At 41.2% G+C, this 19,094-nt stretch overlaps 1 protein-coding gene across 9 annotated transcripts in view; it reads right to left on the reverse strand.

Moving 5' to 3' along the window:
* Positions 1-19,094, reverse strand: part of FARP1 (FERM, ARH/RhoGEF and pleckstrin domain protein 1) — a 204,992-nt gene that overhangs the window by 18,724 nt on the left and 167,174 nt on the right. For 8 of the 9 annotated variants that reach the window (XM_032681067.1, XM_032681066.1, XM_032681060.1 and 5 more), the window contains exons 14-16: positions 12,574-12,764; positions 11,000-11,089; positions 8,744-8,877 (exon numbers count right to left, since the gene is read on the reverse strand). In XM_032681067.1, coding sequence (XP_032536958.1) covers positions 8,744-8,877; positions 11,000-11,089; positions 12,574-12,764 — 415 coding nt within the window. The remainder of the gene's footprint in view (positions 1-8,743; positions 8,878-10,999; positions 11,090-12,573; positions 12,765-19,094) is intronic. The other variant, XM_032681063.1, reaches the window with a different exon arrangement.

Raw genomic sequence — 19,094 nt, forward strand, 5'->3', positions numbered from 1 at the left:
TGGTGTGAGCAACTGCAATTCAGCCAAAGAAATGCACTACCTTGGAAGAGGACAGAAACATAATCAAGTCCTAAATAAATCCAAGGATAATCTGGCCTCTGTTTTATGCTAAATGGATATATTGTTTTTTACTCATTTCCAGTAGTTCACACTTTTAAGATAATTCTGTGCACAGTGAAAGCATAAGTAGATAACAAGATTCTAAAACTCTCCATTCCTTACTATGGGCAACTTAACCAAAGAGGTCTCACAATCACCAAATCACAGAGGATGCAGTTGTTCTTGCCATTACTTTCACTGGCAAGACATATTATCATATTACTAGATACATATTCAGACATATATTTTGTTTTGTAAAGTTAACATGATTATGTTTCCGTTGGATAATTTCTCTGCATGCTTTTCTAACTGGGAAATGTGGAGGGCACAGCTTATAAATACTACACAGTAACATCTATTTTATCCTTCAATAGACAAAGAGACTCACTTGACAAACAAGGGATTGTTCCATGTTTATTTGAACAATAGCCAGTTTCATAGACTGCCTTTAATTATTTCCTATTGTGTTAAGACTCCCAGGCACTCACATGCCTATTTAAGCAAGGAAAAACAGTTCTCAACATGATTTTTTAATGTTTTTTTCCAAACCCAAAGGTTACACTGGGATAGGAAGTTGGGTTGTGTCAGTGATAACTTTAATTATCATCACCAGTTTTGCAAAAGTACTATGTTAGATGAGCACTGTCGTAGTCAAATCATGCCTAAGAAATGCTCTAAACTGCAAGGAAGAGCAGAGGTATGTATGGACATCACAAGACTACAGTCTCCACATTACCTGAGGATAAAAGTACAATTTCTGTCTCCAGGAAGTCTCTGTCTGTCAAATAATCTCCCCTCTATGCTGTTCCTTGACTTTCCCTTTGACCATGTCCTACTCGTCCAGCAGCTCCCCCCACTGAGATTTCCTCTGGCAGGTTGTAAATAAAACTCCATCCAGTGAAGGTCTGCTCAAAGTGGTGCACATGAAAGTGCCCCCAACTGAAAGTCACAACCACTTGAAGTCTAAGGCAGTAGCACTACACTGGCAGGAAGCAAGGGAAAGCCACTCTCCACGTGTGGAGCCAGCATGCAGCATCCCATCCCAAACAGTTAATGCTGTGCCACTACACACCATCCCAGAAATGTCAAAGCCGGGCGAATTTGTACTGCTGCCAATAACGGCACCGTATCTGGTAATTATAAGAATTCTTGCTTTATGTGTTATTCTCTACCTCTCTGGCACTGCCTGGATCCTTATGTCTCTACATTTGATTTAATCTAATAGACTTAAACAATTTTGTACCTTTCTGAGCACGAAATATATATAGTTATCTATTTACTGCCAAGATAAATACTAAGTACACCATTATGGAATGTTATTTTTAAGTACACATTGCTTTTCTGATCTGAAGGCTACAATATGGGTCGGTTAGAATACACATTGCAAATTTCTTATCTAATAGCTAGCTACTTGAAGGCTCAGCTCAAGCCTACTGAAGTCACAGTGAGTGCTTCCAACAGCTAATATTTAGTGCAGCTCTTTACTGAGCAGTCAGGTCCTTATTTCCTAAAAGTTGACCCCCTGGGCACTCTTCAGCACAGCCAGCAGTGACTGCTTGCACAGCATTTCACCACATTGGTCACACGCAAAGCATCAAGAACAGTTCCCCTTCATTTGCTTTGGCCAGTGACTCTCAGGGCTTTCAAATCTTACTCTGCATGTTGGCAGAGTGACACAGACAGAGAGAAGGGGGTTCCCCAAAAGCAACAGCCTGTGTCCAGCTGCTGGCTGAACAGTGAAAAGCTGAATTGTACCAGAGCCCTCTGCCCAGGCCAACAGAGATGACCTGTGCTGCACGCAGGTGCATACTGCCTGAAGAAACAAAGCCAGGTTTCCTTAGGAGAAAATACAGAAATGTGATGGCTGGGTATTGCTCCTTGTTTCAGCAATTCTTCTTGCTTTCATTATTAATTTTCATGCAAATGCTACCCCTTGCAATAGAGATGATTTTCCCGCTGGGAATGGTGCATAGGCATGTAGGCTGTGATGGGGAACAGAGAGGCAGGGAAAGCTGAAGCCAGGCATGGGGGAACATGATGGCTTCACATCTGCCTCCTAAACCCCAACCTCACTCCACTTCAGCTCCATGGTGGACTCCAGAGTAAACCCTATGCTACAATGCCCTGTTTCTCAGCTCCTCAACATGCAAATCCTGAAAAAAACAAGAAGAAATCCCAGGAAAAGAGCATCCAAATACACAGCACATAAAAATAAAAATCAAACACACAATCTATCAGATGATGTCTCACTGCTGCAACAGCCCAAAGCACAGGAGCACAAAAGAGAGCTCTCCCTGCGGTGTATGTTTTGAATAACAACACTCAGCTTGCTGAGAGGAAAGAAGCTGCTCATTTGTTGTGCATCAATGGCTAAATTGTTCTTTTTACTCCTTGTTTTCATGGGTCACTGTTTGAACATGGTATCTATCTGCCAGTGACAAGGGACAAAGCTCAGGAACTAGGGTCTCACAACTTTTCATCAGGAGTTGATTTGTGATCCCCAGCTCCATAGAAGATGTAGGGGCTGCTTTCCCCACACATAATGTGCCCTCACTCCACTCACATCGTATGAGTAAAATCACTGACAATCATGCTGAATAATGGGGATATTATTGTATAATCAGGTTATTTCTCATATTTCTCCAAATAGTCCCTTCCATGTTACAGCAATAAAAGTGTACAATTGCAAGAAAGGATGAAGAGACTGACTTTTATACCTGATAAGAAACTCAGACACCACCTTATTTATATTACTACAAATGGCCACCACCTTGACTTACAGGGATGACACAAGTAGCTATGTCAGATTTTTGAATTACATGAAATTCTTACTGTATATAATTGAAAAATTAATGGAAAGAAATTTCAAGTCAGCCCATATCCTCATTCATCCATGAATGGTAGCAGAAGAAACAGAAATTTGATGCGGACGGTGGTAAGGCAAAGAAGAAGATAAAGATTTCTCAACAAAGATTCTGAGGTGAACATAAAAATCTTTGATTGCAGCCTCCAATTGCAGCCAAAATAATAATAAATCAATTGCAAAAAATTATATTTACAATGTGTGATCTTCTGTTACACGCTGAGGAACAACATCGCCCTCCTGGATATTATAATTGGTCTTTGACCACTTAGACATTTTTGACTTTTTATGACTTTATCATTAGCTAAAGTTCTAATACTAAAAAACACCTTAAACATTTGCCATTACAACTGCCTTTCAGATAAGAATAATGTTTTGTAATTCAAAAAGAAGAGTCAATAAAAGCAAAGCAGCTCCTTCTTAGCTCACGCCCTCCTATTACACAGTGCTTCTCACTCCCCTGCCCATTCCGGATGTCCTTTCAGCAGTAAGTGGCGCATGAAACACTCCTCAGAGCATAAGAAATGTACTGATGAAGCCATCAGAGCTTCACCAAAGTCACACCAACCCTCTGGGGAGCGTACACACATTTAAAGACTTTGGCTGGCTATCCCTGTTGTGAGAGGAATCCAATCTACAGGAAACATGCATTAGAAATGCTTTTAAACAAAAAGATCAGAGCAAGTAACACCACTGCATGAAAAAATACTGTAAATGCAAGAGCATTTCATGTCTTGCTGCGGAGCTCAGAGTTGATCCTGCGTGCATCCCTCCCAGAGAACCACTGAGATGAACGTAATATGGTTCTAGATGTGACTAATAGATCCTGGACAAGTGATTTCTCTCCCTAATAATTTCCAATTAATTTGGCTGTAGCACAGCTCTAATCCCCAGAAGTACCCAAAAGTGACTTCAGCAATGCAAACTATCCTCGAGCTCAATGCACTGGCACCAAGCCCCTCTCAATGTCTTTGTGTCAGGAATTCATAATGCATAACTCAGAGGTTTGTATTACAACACATACCTCATTTCTGCACATAGGATGAAGACACTTTTGAAACTGTACTCTTCATCCCTCCTCACCAGATATGCAGAACCAACTGACTAGCTGGCACTCTGCATTTGAGATGGCAGATAAGGACTGCTGCCCTGTTTATATAAACTGTGTTATCATGCTGCTCTTCTTGAGAACAAGTGCTGTTTCTCAAACAGAAAATGGTTAATAAATGAACATTTAGCTCATCTTCCTACACCTCCCTGAGTGCTTTTTTATTACAGGTTTTCAAACTTGCTTCCATCAATCCTGATTGAGCCTTCTCCTTTCATATGCTAAAATCTAAGAGCCTTTTTTTTTTTTGCAAATTACCAGCCACACAGTCACATCTGGTAATACTGAGTAGCAGCTTTCCTCAGATGTGCCTGTGATCTAGAAGTCAAACTATCAGCTTCCCTGGAAGAGGGTAAGTCTGCCTTCATTTCTGAGAAGTACGTAGTGTTTTTTCTTCAGAGCACGTGGATAAGGTGCAAAACACAGATTTTTACTGTCTGATGAGAGCTTCCTAGGGCAGAAATAGCTATCCTGCCTTGCTCCAGCATAACTTTCTACAGTACTCAGTGGTCAACCAAAGGGGGAAACTTCTGGTTCTCCATTTGCCACTTTCTGTCAGGATTTAAAGAAACCAGTGTGGAAACTTGTAATACAAAGATTTAAAGAGGTATGGAAAGATGAACTCGATTTTTTTTGGATGGAAAACTGTGCTTGTGGCCCAAATTAACAGCTTAATAAACAGCTTAGATAAGAGAAGGAGTAGAACCGAACTGACTTCTCAGATTCAACTTGCCAGATGTTAATGGAGCATGTCACACTCTGCCTGCACTGCCCACACCTCTTCCTCCTTGCCATAAAATCTCTCAGGCTCTGGGAAAAAGGAATCAGCTTTAAGTCACTGAGATACGCCTCCCTTATTTTCTCCCAGCAAAAAGGATTGGGAATTCCTGGTGTTGCACCCAAAGCCTTGCTGAGGAACAACCTATGTGAGACCTGGTAGCCAGGACTAGGACCTGGTGCTGGATGCAGCACTTCTGGCACTTGCTAACAGGATAGCCTGATATGTGCTTTTCCCTCTCCCACCTGAGGCAACTTTCTGCATTATTCCTCTTCCCTTCCTGTAGGAGAGGGCAAAGGACCTCGCCTGCCGGCATCCACCAAAGGTCATCCTTCCTTTCCTCAAACCACTAGTCTAGTGGGGTATTTCACTTGTTCCCAGGAACATGGCCAGCCTCCAGGGCTCAGCACAGCTGCAGCAACTGAGGGCATTCATGGGCTGCTTCACTGGTCCTGCAAGAGCACGGGCAGGGCAGAAAATACAGCCCAGAGCATGGAACCACTGATCTTAGGATGCTGTGCAATAAAACCACCATGAATCTGCTCCATTTCATGGCCAGAAAGAAACTCTGGCTTGGAAAAACGCAGTAAGTGCTTGTATTCTGCAGTTGGCTATTGGTGTCAGTATCAATCCACGTCTTATTAAAAACATTATCACTATGCACTGGACACTGAGAAGTGCTGCTCTTAGGAAATGCAGTACTAAAGAGAAAAATGGGTGAACTCTGTAAAGAAACAGATCAGACCTGCCAGAATCTATAACTGGGTCAAAAAGATACTGGCCCTTAAGATGTTCTGTAGGAGACAGCCTTCCTCTGACTGCAGATTCAAACAGTTTAGAAGCCTTCAAGCAAGCCAGAAATGCTTTTAACAATGTGCACAACCTGAACTTCTTTGAGGCAAATTCTAAATGTCTATAGATGTTTGAACAAATTAAGAGCACAGAGCCGTCTAACAATTGTTATGCACAATTCCCCCAGCCTTGCTCTCCTCAGAGATCTTTAGCAGAGTATCAGGTTCAGCGTGATTCAAGGCCTAAGAGAGCAGAGAATGATTTCCTGTAAGAGCTTCCAACATGAAGCATGAAGGTTTGAAACAAACCTTAGAAAACACACTGATGTTTAGGCAGAGCAAGCAGGCTGAATTGCAGTTTAAGTTGATAAAACCCAGCATCCTACTCACTAGGGAAATAGATGACCGGTTTCAGGAGGTTCTTTCTCTCAGACAAGCTCCCACAACACACGTGGGTAGCAAGGGGCTTCCAGCAGCTTGAAATCCACAACACTTTCATTCAAAGGCTTTTTTTTATATAGGATGTGTCACCCTCTGAGGAATGCAGAGCACACTCGTGTCTCAGGACAAGTGTTCCACCTTCCTTCTCCCATCCACCTGCCCAGAAATTCAAGACCTGACACAGAAGAGTCGGATACAAATGAGTTGGCTTGAATCCTGCCCACACCTGAGTGCAGCTGTGTCACTGGCTCAGCCATGCCCATGAGGAGCTAGGCAGCTGAGGCAGAGGCTGGTCAGTGCCCTGCACTTGGCCCCAGCCGAAGCCCACGGGCTTAAAACCACCCGGGGCCAAAGACAGAGGTACCATCATGGCAGTATGGACATTGAGCTAAGTGACTTTGACTATGCTGCTGAAGAAATTCCCTACCACGTTGCCATCAGCTTCTTCTACATGCTGAGGGACTGTTTAATTTTGTCACTCACTGTTTAATTAAACAGTAATCTCTACAGGACAGAGTTTATTGCTTGCAGCTTATCTCAGCATCTGTGGCATTATATAAAAACATCAGCGCCTTCAAAATAATACCTGTCAGCAAGTCTGCCTTCCTTCCTAAGGCACGTATTCAAATATTTCAGAACTTTAGAAACAATCACTGTCTACAACAGGGGTATTACATTAGGTGCATCCATGTTGTTGGTTGCAAACTGAATGCAGACCAGGGGCAGGAACATGACTGTTTTCTGTTAAGTGAATCAGAGCAGCCAAGAGACAATTCCCAGTGGCTTTACACGCTAACTGTGGAAGGACATGCAATAGCTGAGCTGACAAAGTCAAAATGAGGTGCCCAGCTGGGACAAAGTTAACTCAGCAGAATATTTTTGAACAAATTTGGATTGCAAAGTAACTTAATAGCAGATCAGCACTTTAAATCAAAAGGTAACTGCAGTTTAAATATTATATTAGGGCTTTAAGCCGAGGTTTACTGCTCTGTGAAACCATAGATTCAGGACCCAAGGAAAAGCTGGAAAACAAAGGCTTACTCAACTTGAAAAGAAGATAACTGAAAAAGAAAAATAAAGTAAAACCATGGAAAGTCTAAAAGACTAAATATTGTTTCTTTCTGTTAACATAACTGGCCCTTCCCTCTACATACTATAATGTCACCTTTCCACAGCAGGCTGTTATTGCACCATCATCCAATTTTTGAAAAACATCACACCTAAACAGGAGGTTGGCATCCACCTGTAATGCCACCAGCAACCAGAATGACATAGGGGGTATCTATTTCAACATGTGCTCCAGGAGTCAGGACCCAGCAAGCTCACTAGATTACACTGATCTGACAGAGAGAAGAACTTACCCCTCACAAATTGTATATATTTATCTTTTCTCACAACACAGTCTTAACCCCAAGTGGCTGGGGATTAACTCCAACTACTGTTAACCTTACACCATGGTTGAAGAAACAATCAGTATTTTATAACATTTGAAAGAGCCTTCTTGGAGTACCTGCAATAAATGCTCCTTGGTGGAATGCAATTAACACCAGTAGCAGCCCAATGAAAAAAGAGATACAGAGAGGGTGGCTGTGCAGCACAAGTCCTAGGAGTAACTATATGTCAGGCATCAACCAGAGTCCTGGATGAGGATGTCAGCTCTCAGAAGCAGTATCACATTCCCCTCTTCTCAGAAAATACCTGCTAACTCTGGAACTGTGCCAGGTGGGTTTGGTTAGCACTAGTCTGCAAAGTGCTGTGCCCTCATTCAATGATCTAACTCATCACATCACAAGAGCTAACTCACCCACTCTGAGACTCTTTTGCTTTTCTTTTGATTATTTAGTTAAAGAGGCATTAAACTGATTAGCACCCATCAGGTCTGCCTGCTCTGCCTTTCAAATAATTTTCCATTGTCACTTTTCTAACGGAGAAGGAAAAGCTCAGCTTTCAGCACCAAAGATAAATTACCAAAAAATACCTACATCAAGCAAATCAATCTAGTCCAGACAGATCTAATCAGAGCAAGCAGAGGGCTTCTGTGTGCTGCTGCCTCTGCTCAGGTTTCAGTGGTCAAATGAATTAACTGAGAGTCCTGCCAGGGAAGTAGTACTCACTTCATAGCTATTTTGCAAAATTGCCATGTTTCACTGTCATTATTATGTTAAGGATAGATAATTTTTAGGCCTAATGTACTCTTCCAACACTCTTTCAATTTGTAGAGCGAACCTAGACCCTGAGGGTATCACAGCTGTGATGCTGCAGAATGGGAAGCTGGTCTGTGAAATCTTCCCAGCCTACACCTCTTTTGACAGAAATGGGACCTGGTCCTTCGCTGCTGTCACTCTTTATTACTGACAAGCCTTGCTTGCAACATGTTCTTCAGAAGAGCTGCCATGTAGAAACACACGTATTTGGCAGGAGAAAGCTTCATCCAGAATTATGGTCTCATTTGCATATGTCTGTACCTGAGATATCTGAACAACAGAGTTTGTCGAGTAAACATGAATAAAGCACAATTCAATACACCTAGTCTGTTAATAACCAACACCTGTGACTTTCACAAATTAATCACTACAGTAGATCACAAAGACTTAGTAAGAAGGGAATGCAAAAATGCTAAACTGCATGAAATAATATAGATAAGTAGCAATCAAGAATCTTACCATAGAGCAAGTCTCTGCTCAATTTCCTTGAGAAAACCAGTGTGAAATTTGTGCAAAGGTTCGAAGTTGGAGAAAATGAGATTTTTCAATGTTTCAGGCATGCAATCCTCTTTACTCACTGCATTCTGAAACCACTACAAAGAAAAAAAGAAGCAAAATTATTGGTGGGTGGAATGCAGCAGGTATGATCATTTGCTGTCTTCATGCACCTAACCTAAATACACTTAGAGCCTAACCCAGCAACGGTTTAGCTGGCACCAGGAATACAACTCAGGCTACCCCTGATACTCCTATGAATGAACTGGTGAACTGCAGCTCTTATCAGTGGTCAGGCCCTGCACAGTTGAAAAAGGAACTCTCTTCCCCTTTGCCATCACTGATCAGTACAAACTGAATTGGCAAATGCTGTAGGTGCGAGAGAAAGAGCATTGCAATACTTGCAACACTTCCAAACAACCCAGTAAAAACAAAAAATATGCTCTGCATTTTCTTTTGCTGAGTTCTGCCTGAAATCCCTTCAACAGGAGTTGGTACACTAAGCGCACAAGCCCATGTTGCTGTGTGCAGGTAGAGACCATCATACACTTTGCAAAGTGAATAAGTGGAAGACACTACTATCAGAAAACAGGATGCGCAGTGCCAAACATTGTAAAGACTGAAATAGGCTCCTCTTCAGTTTTCCTCCATATTCTCCTAATTTCACTTTAACAGACCCATGGGAGAAATAAAAGCCATAGGACTAGATGGTTTGCCAAGGTAGCAATGACTATTGTCTTCACTATGGTAACACTACTGCCTCCTCACTGCCCTAAGGGGTTCCAGCTTGGTTAACTTCCAGCAATGCCTAGAAGCCTGTTTGGACCACAGAAGACTGTTACAGCAGTCTTGCTTGACACTGCATCAGCTGGAGCTGAGCCAGACCTGGGATAAAGAGAGATCTCCGAAGCCTCCCTCTCCTGCTTTATCTCCACACTGAGCAGAGCTAAAGGTGAAGCACATCTACCAAGCCTCAAAATTCATGCACAACGTTTGTTCCTTTTCTAATGATGCTGGATACTTATTCACTCTCTGTGGCCTCCCAGGCCAGTCTTTGTGGAGCACAGCTGATACAACTGTATGCTAATGACCAGGCCTATCCCTCTTGGCAAACCAGCAAATTCAAATTTGCCTACCACAAGAATGAAGACCAGGGTGGAAAATGGGATTTAGCTCTGAAGAGCTAAAACTTTGTTTCTGCAACCACTGGGTGAAATACAACATATCTGCATATCTGCTGTTGAGGCTGCATCAATAACCATTGTCCCACAGAACCTGGCCTCTTCCCTCATTGGTCTGGCTTCTCACAAAGCCAGGGTAAGTAGCAGTAGGGCGACAGTTACTTTTTACTATAAAAACCATGCTATATTGGCTGTGTCTAAACTGATGTCAGATTAGCTTCATCTGTCATGTGGGGTCCTGGAACACACAAGAAGCTGAGGAGAAAGTGTGGCCCTGGTTCCCAGCTGGTCCCAAGACTCTCCCCTGCAGCATGTCCTCCTTACCACAACACTCAACACAGGAGTGGGCAATGCACCTCAGCGGGCAATTAAAGAGCTGAGAGTCCTGGAGCTGACTGAAATACCACGAGGGGTTTTGGATCCAGTGCCCTTTCACAGACAATTGTTATTTCAGGTCAAATCTTCCACCAATATTCTTGGAAGTGCAACAAGACTATTGGTGTGTGTACAAAGATGGCACACATTTGCCTTGACGATTTTAACAATTGCACTCTGATCAGATACTGCAGGTGAATGATTCCTTTAACACACAGTTTCACTTACTGAAAAATCAGAATTATTCAAAGAGGTACTCCACAATATTTCATGTTAAATGGAGGGCATTTAATCCAGTAGAAAACATTTATATGTGCCCCTAAGGAGCTACTTCAGTTTTAAGAGAAGTCATTGAAAACTCACAGGCATTTTTAGTAATTACAACCACAAAGCATGAGAGCAAGAAAATATAACTGAACTGTGTCCCAAGTTCCTCAACCTGATATAGTTTCATAGCGCATGTTACTAACCACAGTGCAAACCTCTGCTTTCTGGTTTTTGTGTTATTTCCTCCCTGGAGGAGCACTCCTGTGCACTGCAAAGAATACCTAAGTACAGAATATAAAAGTAACATAGAACAGTTAAGATGTTAAATGGAGCAGATGAAATACTACCGCTGACTAGAGCTTCACGTGTTTCATGAGTAATGCTCCAGTAAACATACCGATGTGATGACTTCAAGGTCCTTCAGGTATGTTCGTTCTGTAGTGGCTGCTTCTTTAGCAATGAAGTAAGCTTTCTCAGTTGGGAATCTCTGTAAATTGCAAACACATTAGGTTTTCCTCTGCTTTTATGAAGAAAAAAATGTAGATAATGAATCACAAAGACTGTTACAAACCAGTGACCCTTGCTTGCGGTTACTGTGACTCATGCTTGAATGTTCCTAAACCCTGAAGCCCTGAAAACAATCCTTCTTGCAAACACAAGAGAGCAAGCACTTTCTATGGGTTTTTGGGAGACTTCTTTTTCAGCCATGGTGATTTCTACTGCTTTGGGGTGCTGATGTTCTTTTCAGTTTATTCCTGGAGCAGGAAGTTCTGAAGTTCACAAAGAAATTTCTTGAAGGATAGATGACCGTTTGAATCAAATGTAAAATTTGACTATATGACAAAAAATTGTCTGATTATTATAAGTTTCATCATCAGGATGAAAATCCACAGTAAAAATACTCTCAGAAAAATTCAAACTCGTAGGATTTTCCCAGTTTGGCTGGACAACCTAACAGTGGGAGAGGGGAAGGATTTTAGAGTAAGCTACAGATTTAAAATTTCTTAATTCTGAAGAGCCGAAGGAACACAGCTGATCTTCCTCTGTGTTGCTCAGGAAGCAAAACTGAAGAAAAAAACATACATGGATTCTTTTCCTCTCTGTTTCCTCCCTGAAGACAAACGATGCAGTGGATACGCTAGGAAAGACATGTAAGTGGAGAAAGATTGTGTGGGCATTTCCTGGTCAGTAAACACCACCAAAGGAACCATGATCAGCTGGTATATACAGTAGTCACTAGCTGCTCTAACTTGGACTGAAACAGAGAATCCTAAGTCTATTAACTGATTCTTGGTTTTCCTTGTTCTCAAATTTCCCTCACATATCTTGCTAACTATGCACGGTGGGAAAAGAGATCTTCCTTAAACAAACTCCCATTTTGCAGCAAAGCCATCTGAGTTCCAACTTTATTCCTCCTGAGATGCTCCAAGCTCAGGAGAAAAAACAGGCAAGAGAAGGGCAAAAGCAACCCCCTCTAGCCCTGCAGCACAGGAGGGACGAGCCAGCAGGCACCCAGAACACCCTGGCTCAGACAAACATTTTATTTTCAGAAAGTGATTTTGGATGTGATGCTCCCTCACGGTTTTTGCTGCCACAGTGAGTCTGAGCCAAACACTGCCAGCTGAACTCTGCAGGCTGTTGCTCAAAAAGAGCGTTTTCTACTCCCACAGCCAGATGCCCCCAGTGGTGCTCCCAGCAGAGACAGACTGGAGAGCCTGGGTTGGACACTCCCACATCAGGCTCAACACTGTTTCTTTTCTTTCTATCACCTGGAAATTTTCTATCTAGTAAGACAATGGAGTTGACTCTTTTATTAACAGCAAACTACCAAACTCCATTCCTTAAAAACAGGTTAGATTTATAGGAGACCCTGTCCAAACAAGCTCTTAAGGTTTCAACCAACAGGAATGGCACAGATTTATTATAACATATCACAGAGAAGAGAGCCAAGGCCATCTTCATATGCCTTACTTTTCTTTTCACCTCTTCCTCATCATCAGTCCTGATGCATGATGGGTCATTCAGCAAAGGGCTGACCAAGGGAGATGACTGCTTGGCATCAGGGCTCAGGTTTGGAGATAGAGTCATATTTGCCACTGATGGTCCTCCTTGGGAATTGATGGAAAGCTCTGAAAGGTGAGGGCTGCCAGTCAGAGAACCTGCTAGGAAAATGATAAAAGAGAAGTTAGTTAGGACAAGCTCTCTCAAGAAAGTACCAAAAGGAGCTACAATTTTAAATTGCAGCATGTGAAATTATGCTACAAGACACAGCCATCAGGGTCCTCAAACTAGCCCAAATGGCCTTGAAACCAGAGGAACTGCATCCACTTGCATTAACCAAGGGACTGCTTAAGGATCTTTTAGCTGATGGAATGGGCTGAAATTACTGTCTCTGTAGGGAAGGGATCAAGGTACACATGACTGAGCTGCACTGTGAGGGTGGTGAGTACTAGTGTACAGGTTGCCCAGAGAAACTGGGGATTCCTCATCCCTGGAAGTGTTCAAGACCAGGTTTGATGGAGCTCTGAGAAACTTGGTCTAGTGAAAGGTGTCCCTGCCAATGGCAGGGGGGTTGGAACTAGATGATCTTTAAGGTCTCTTCCAACCCAGGCCATCCTATGATTCTGTGAGCCTAACCATCAACTTAATATAAAAATCTTCACCACTGTAATCCACTCTATGGAACAGAATAAATACAACAATATGAGAATCATCCTAGGAGTGCCATTTTTTCTAGCAAAGTAGAACTACAAAGACTCAAATCAGTACTTCACAGGGAACTACAGGACAGAAATTAGAACAGATCTATATGGCTGAAGTCTAGAGAAAAACAATAACTTTCTACAGCAGTGTTGCTGCTAAGACCAGTCAGATCTAACATGAAGGAAAAAAACTACTAGTTTCCCAATTTCTACACACAACACAAGTATGTATATTATACCTTGTAGGTCTTTCCATGCTCCTCTGATTGTTTGGGATGGAAATGCTAGCATTACATTTACATAGGAAAAGCAATACTTTTAATGGACAAAGCATGACAATTTCAGATTTTCACAGATATAAAGTCCCATTTAATTTTGGATTAAAAATATTAAAGAATTAGACAATTAATTACACTTTCATGGATTCATATACACTACATTAAATATTACTGAAATTAGCATTTTGTCTTCTGGAAGGCAGCCAGATTACTGACTGCACAAAAAGAAAATTTGCCAAAAATGCCCAGTGTCCTCCCAGTTATCTCCTCCTCCAAACCTCTGAAAATCTAAACGTGTTTTAGAAGAAGGATCTGTCATATGGAAGAACATTTACATCTGTACCGATTTGGTATCATACACTAAAACTGAATCAAAAAAATGTGACAAGCTCTTGATTATGACTTCTTATGATTGTCTAAGATTAAATGTAAAACACATACAACGCTGTATATAATTAAGGTCAAATACAATTTACTATCATGTGTTTGTGTCCTCCCTAAATTATGACAGGTAAATGTTCCTGTTGCTAAAAAACACAGCTGAGATGCTTTGGTAAATATAATATAATAAAAAATAAATATAATTAGGCCAGCAGTAAAACCTATTTATTTTCTGGAAGAACTCAAGATTTATTGCTAGAACATGAATGTTTTCCAATTCCAAACCAGTTCATGTTTATAAATCATTCCTTTGAAAAGAGAAGGAAAAAGCCAGTACAGTTATCAGTTTACGTAATCACGACAGTTACGTAGCCAATTATAAATCAGAGTCAAAGCAGTATTTGTCTGAAATAAAAGTCTATATTATTACAGCTAGCAAGAAAGGATTTACCAACAGTTCCACACTAAATCAATGTTCAGTGAAATTTGAGAAAATGCCACAGCTTGTTACACAAATGTCAATTTTATTGACACTAGCACACAACTATATACAGTATTTTCAAAAGAAATCGAATTCATCATTAAGAAATAGTGAAACAGATTAATAGCAAGGTTGTAAGGTTAAAATTATTTAACTACATTACAAAAGACATAAGAAAAGTGATATCACCTCAAACGTGGAAACAAAGAAATTCTGGCACTATGCCTGTCATACGACAGCAAATAAATGATTTGCACCTCTGTGAGAAGTTCACAGGCATTGTAGTCTAGGAGTTAAATAGCACCTATCTGTGATAGATAGACATAGATATATTGACTTATCTACCTACCTATCTATAATCCTAGATCTAACTTCTGAGGTACTGGAACTTTTATCAGTACTACTCAAGTATTTCAAACTACAAAATATTGAATAGACAATGAATTAGAAAGACTTCCTATTCTAGAGTTGGAAGACATAACTTGGGAAAAGTATTATGGAAAGTATCACAAAAAAAATGTGCCTGGTGGCTCACAGCATTGCATAGACACCCATTGATTAAAGACTTGCATATCAATGCATCACTGACATTCTCAAAGTCATTTTGCAGCAGGCTGAAATGCTGCATCCTCCCTTTCGGTATCAATGTGGGCATGAGCAGTGACCAACCACCACCACCACCTACAAGCAAGAGCTCAGTTAGGCCCCATCTGCCAGTGTGCTGAACAAGTGAAAATTAAAGCTAGGTATAAAAAAGCAGCTACATTACAAAAGGGCCTCAAAATTCTCTTACGTTAGTACATTCTGGGGTCTGATTACAACCAACACTGCCATAAAGATCAACACATTGGATGTTGCTCTGGTAAAGGTGGGAAACAAATTTGTTTTGCTGTAAGTCAGTAAGCCATGAAAAAACGAAAATGGAAGGTCTTCCCTCCCCCATTGCCAATCAACCAGGACATGTGTCACGCTGATGGGTCGTGACAATGCTACAGTGACTTTCTCTTTTTTATGGAGGTGAGGAATAAATAACCTGTATTAACCAAGTGTTTCATCTGACCTCCAGCCACAGAAGAGTATATTCCTGCAGGCTCTACTCATCAACTACATGCTGTAGAATATAAACAGAAACAGAAGGGAGAAGACCAATCTTATTTACAAGGTACTGCAATTCCTCACATTTTACCCTAAAGGATTCATTGATTGACAGGCAATTATTAGTATGTCAGTTGCCAGATATCAAATGGTACCATGCATTGGAGGCCTAAAAGGTTTGCAGCTGGTAACATGGAATTGTCTTTGCTAGTACTCCAAGTGATTTTTATTTAGATTCAGACTTGGGCCATCTTTCAAATATAATGGAGTCAGCTGTATACACACAAACCAAGAGAAGTACAAAAGAATGTTTATCTAAGGATTGCTTAAGTACATACAAAAATTTTATCCTTAGTGGAGTGGGTAGGAATTAATAAGCATGTGCTTCAATTATTTTCTAAGCTTGGCTTTAAGATGAGAAACAAACACTGGTTGACGACAGTGACAAATAATGAGAATGCACTTTACCTCAGTATGCCAGATTGGCTCATCAATGCCAAAATACCTGCAGTGGTTCTTAGTTCCACTGAGCTGGTTTACTCTCCAGGCATTGGACTAAAGTGTTGCAGTAGAGAAGGTGACAGAGGAGTAAAACTTTACTGAAATCTAATTTGAAAAAAAATCCATGAAATGACAATGGCATTTTACATGGCCATAGGATATGAAATTACGGGTTATCTTCCTAGCTTTACACGTGTCACAGATTGCTCCCCACCAACATACATGTTCAATGTGCTACACAAAATCAAGCCAGTGGCTAAAATCAAATAATAGCTATACCTTTGTCAAAATACACATTAGTTGCTTGCTGCAATTGGGTGGTGGGAAGGCATAGGAGTGCTGGCAAACTGTGGGTGCCCTGCCAGAGAGGAATAAGTTGTGGTCCATCCCACCAGCCGCATCTGCTTTACTCCAGCCTCCCATCACACACAAATGTTAACCCATAGGGACTGGTGCTGAGGTTGGTGTCTATGGAGCGTTGGGCTGGCTGAGTGATACTGCTTTAAAACATGGCTCATATCAAGGAAAAAAACAGTTGAAATCAGTATTTTCCAGCTGATGAAGAAAGTCTGTCCCAGAGGTCAATTCACATCACAGGTGACCTGAACTGCCTGCTGCCTCCTTCTTTGTTGACTACATAGACAGCATAAGATCATCAGAAATCTTTGGTCAGAGACTTTAAGAAAACATGGAGGAGCTGCCCTCTTTGTGAGGGAGAAAAATGGGACTCAATGTATCCTGAAGATACTCCTCCTCTTTTCCTTTTCTCTTGTAGCTGCTAAATAACAAACTGAGGCCATTTAGTGTTCTGCATTTGCTTTAAAAGAAACAGTTCCCATCCATCCACACTCTTTTTTAACAGGGAGGAATAGTACAGCAGTGTTAAGATGCTCATGGGAATGTTCCTTCTCTGTGGAATACCAAAAAGCAAAAATTACTCAATTATGGAAACTGAGAGAATACATCAATCATTATTGAAGGTGACTGAAATTCTGCTGGAAAACTTCACATACAGCTTAAGAGCTCACCAATGTTAAAAGTTATATTGTTCTCAAGGTTGGTATTATTATTATAAATTAAAACATGTTAAGAACCAGAAAACCACCTTTCTCAATACCTGGAATGTTGCAGAGCCTACTTGCTCTTATGCCTGCTCCACAGCCTGCTCTGCAGTCAGGGGAGGCTGGTGACATCAATATCCCAGTTACTCTGCTTTAAAATGGGATCAGTGTTTTCTAAACTCCAGTCTGGCAGATGGAACCCAACTTGTTGCCCCTTTGTCCTTGACATTACTGAGCATATGAAGAAAGCATAATAAGAAAGTATCTAACAAAGCTGCCACTGCTGTGGCCACACAGTCCAGCTTAATTTTCCATTTTCACACTGGTTGCATAGCTCTAACTTGTGTCTAAACGTTTTGGTCAGAGAAAGATGCATAGTACAAAATGACATGGGGGACAGATAGCACCAGATAAAGTAAAAAGAGTTTTCATATACACTTCACTAATCACTGAAGTACCTTAATTGGAGAAGAGTTTAATAAGGGTGTCCATCCCCTCTCTCCAGCTGTGAACCAGGCACAGTTATTTTGCTGAAGAGTTATGGGATGGAGATTCTGCTCTGTTCTCCCTCAATGCAAGAACAAAATCCCACTGACTTCCACAAAAGCTTCAAAAGAACCAGTTCATCAAGCTGCGCTCCTCTTCCCTATTACATGAACCAAACTGGATACAGTTTGTTAGTTAGAAAAGTAGTTATACACAGCCATAAATTCATGTACAAACATCCCTGAACGCAGTACCAAAGAATTTGAGGAGAAACAGGAATTAAAAGCAACTCAGGAAGAGACCCAATCTAACTCTGTTTGGTTTGAAGAGGAACTTCACAGGGAGAAATGTTCACTTTGACTTCACAGCTTCAAAATGTGTGCCCACGACAGTGAGTGGAATTTGGGAAAATGGTGCACCTTCTCAATGAACCAATTTCCTCATATTTAGGACAAAGCATCAGCCAGCAATTGGACAAAACAATTAAATCAGTGACAGTTTTACAGCAAAATACCAGTTAGAATGAGTAAAAGCCTTCGATACAGGTGAAACTAAAAATAATAATAAAAAATTAATTCCATGCATACACAGTTAAATGGCTTGACATGCTTATAGTCTCATCAAGCTTGGTGTTGGTTTAGTAGCCAGCAACCTCTTCAGTTGGTAAAGGTCCATGCTTTATTGGTATACTGCAGTATTAGACAGTGGTGAGTGTGAAATGAGACAGTAACTGCTGTTGGCCTACATCAGGGTATACTCACATCTTAAGAACAAAGAGTGAACATTACAGTCTGGGAAGAATGCAAGGTCACTGGGCATCAGTCCTTTGTCTAGCCTTGATCTTTCCAGACAGAAATAGAGCAACCTATAGAAGGATTCCCTGCTGTACCCAGGGTTAGGGTTGGTTTGCTTTTGTTTGTCTCTAAACCAACATGACACAGTGCTACAATATAATTGGAAACCTTCATCCCCCATGTAAGTTTCTGCCACAGATACTGTCCATTTCAACAAGACATCTCCCTAAGACTGCAGTGATCCTGCTTATGAGCTACGGCAGATGAACTTGACCGCTGGGTGCAGCCTTCATTAGGAAATGAAGGGCGATCTGGTGTGCTCAATGGAGCCCAAATACACTGGAAAAGAGGCTTTCTTCCCCCGCTTCCCTCCACTCCTCTGCTCCTCAACATGGTATGGTTTCTCAACTTGAGACTCACAACCTGGTGGTGGTTTTCATTAATTCTGACGTGAGGAGTGCTCTGTGAGACAGGATCACTGTAATAGGAGGTATTAGGTACTCCCAGTACAAAATAGGCATTTCTGCAGTAAAAGGACATTGAGACAGTGCTCCAAACAATGCAAGGAACAGAAGATACACCATGCTTTGAGGATAGACAGAACATTGAAAAGGCTTTTTCTCCCAGAGAGGTACATGCTGACAAAACAGTGCATACAATGAAACAAAAAATGTTTCTCTTTAAACGGTATTAAACAAATGACAAAAATGAGA

Source organism: Chiroxiphia lanceolata, chromosome 2 (genome assembly GCF_009829145.1).
Source record: "Chiroxiphia lanceolata isolate bChiLan1 chromosome 2, bChiLan1.pri, whole genome shotgun sequence".
Lineage (NCBI taxonomy): Eukaryota > Metazoa > Chordata > Aves > Passeriformes > Pipridae > Chiroxiphia > Chiroxiphia lanceolata.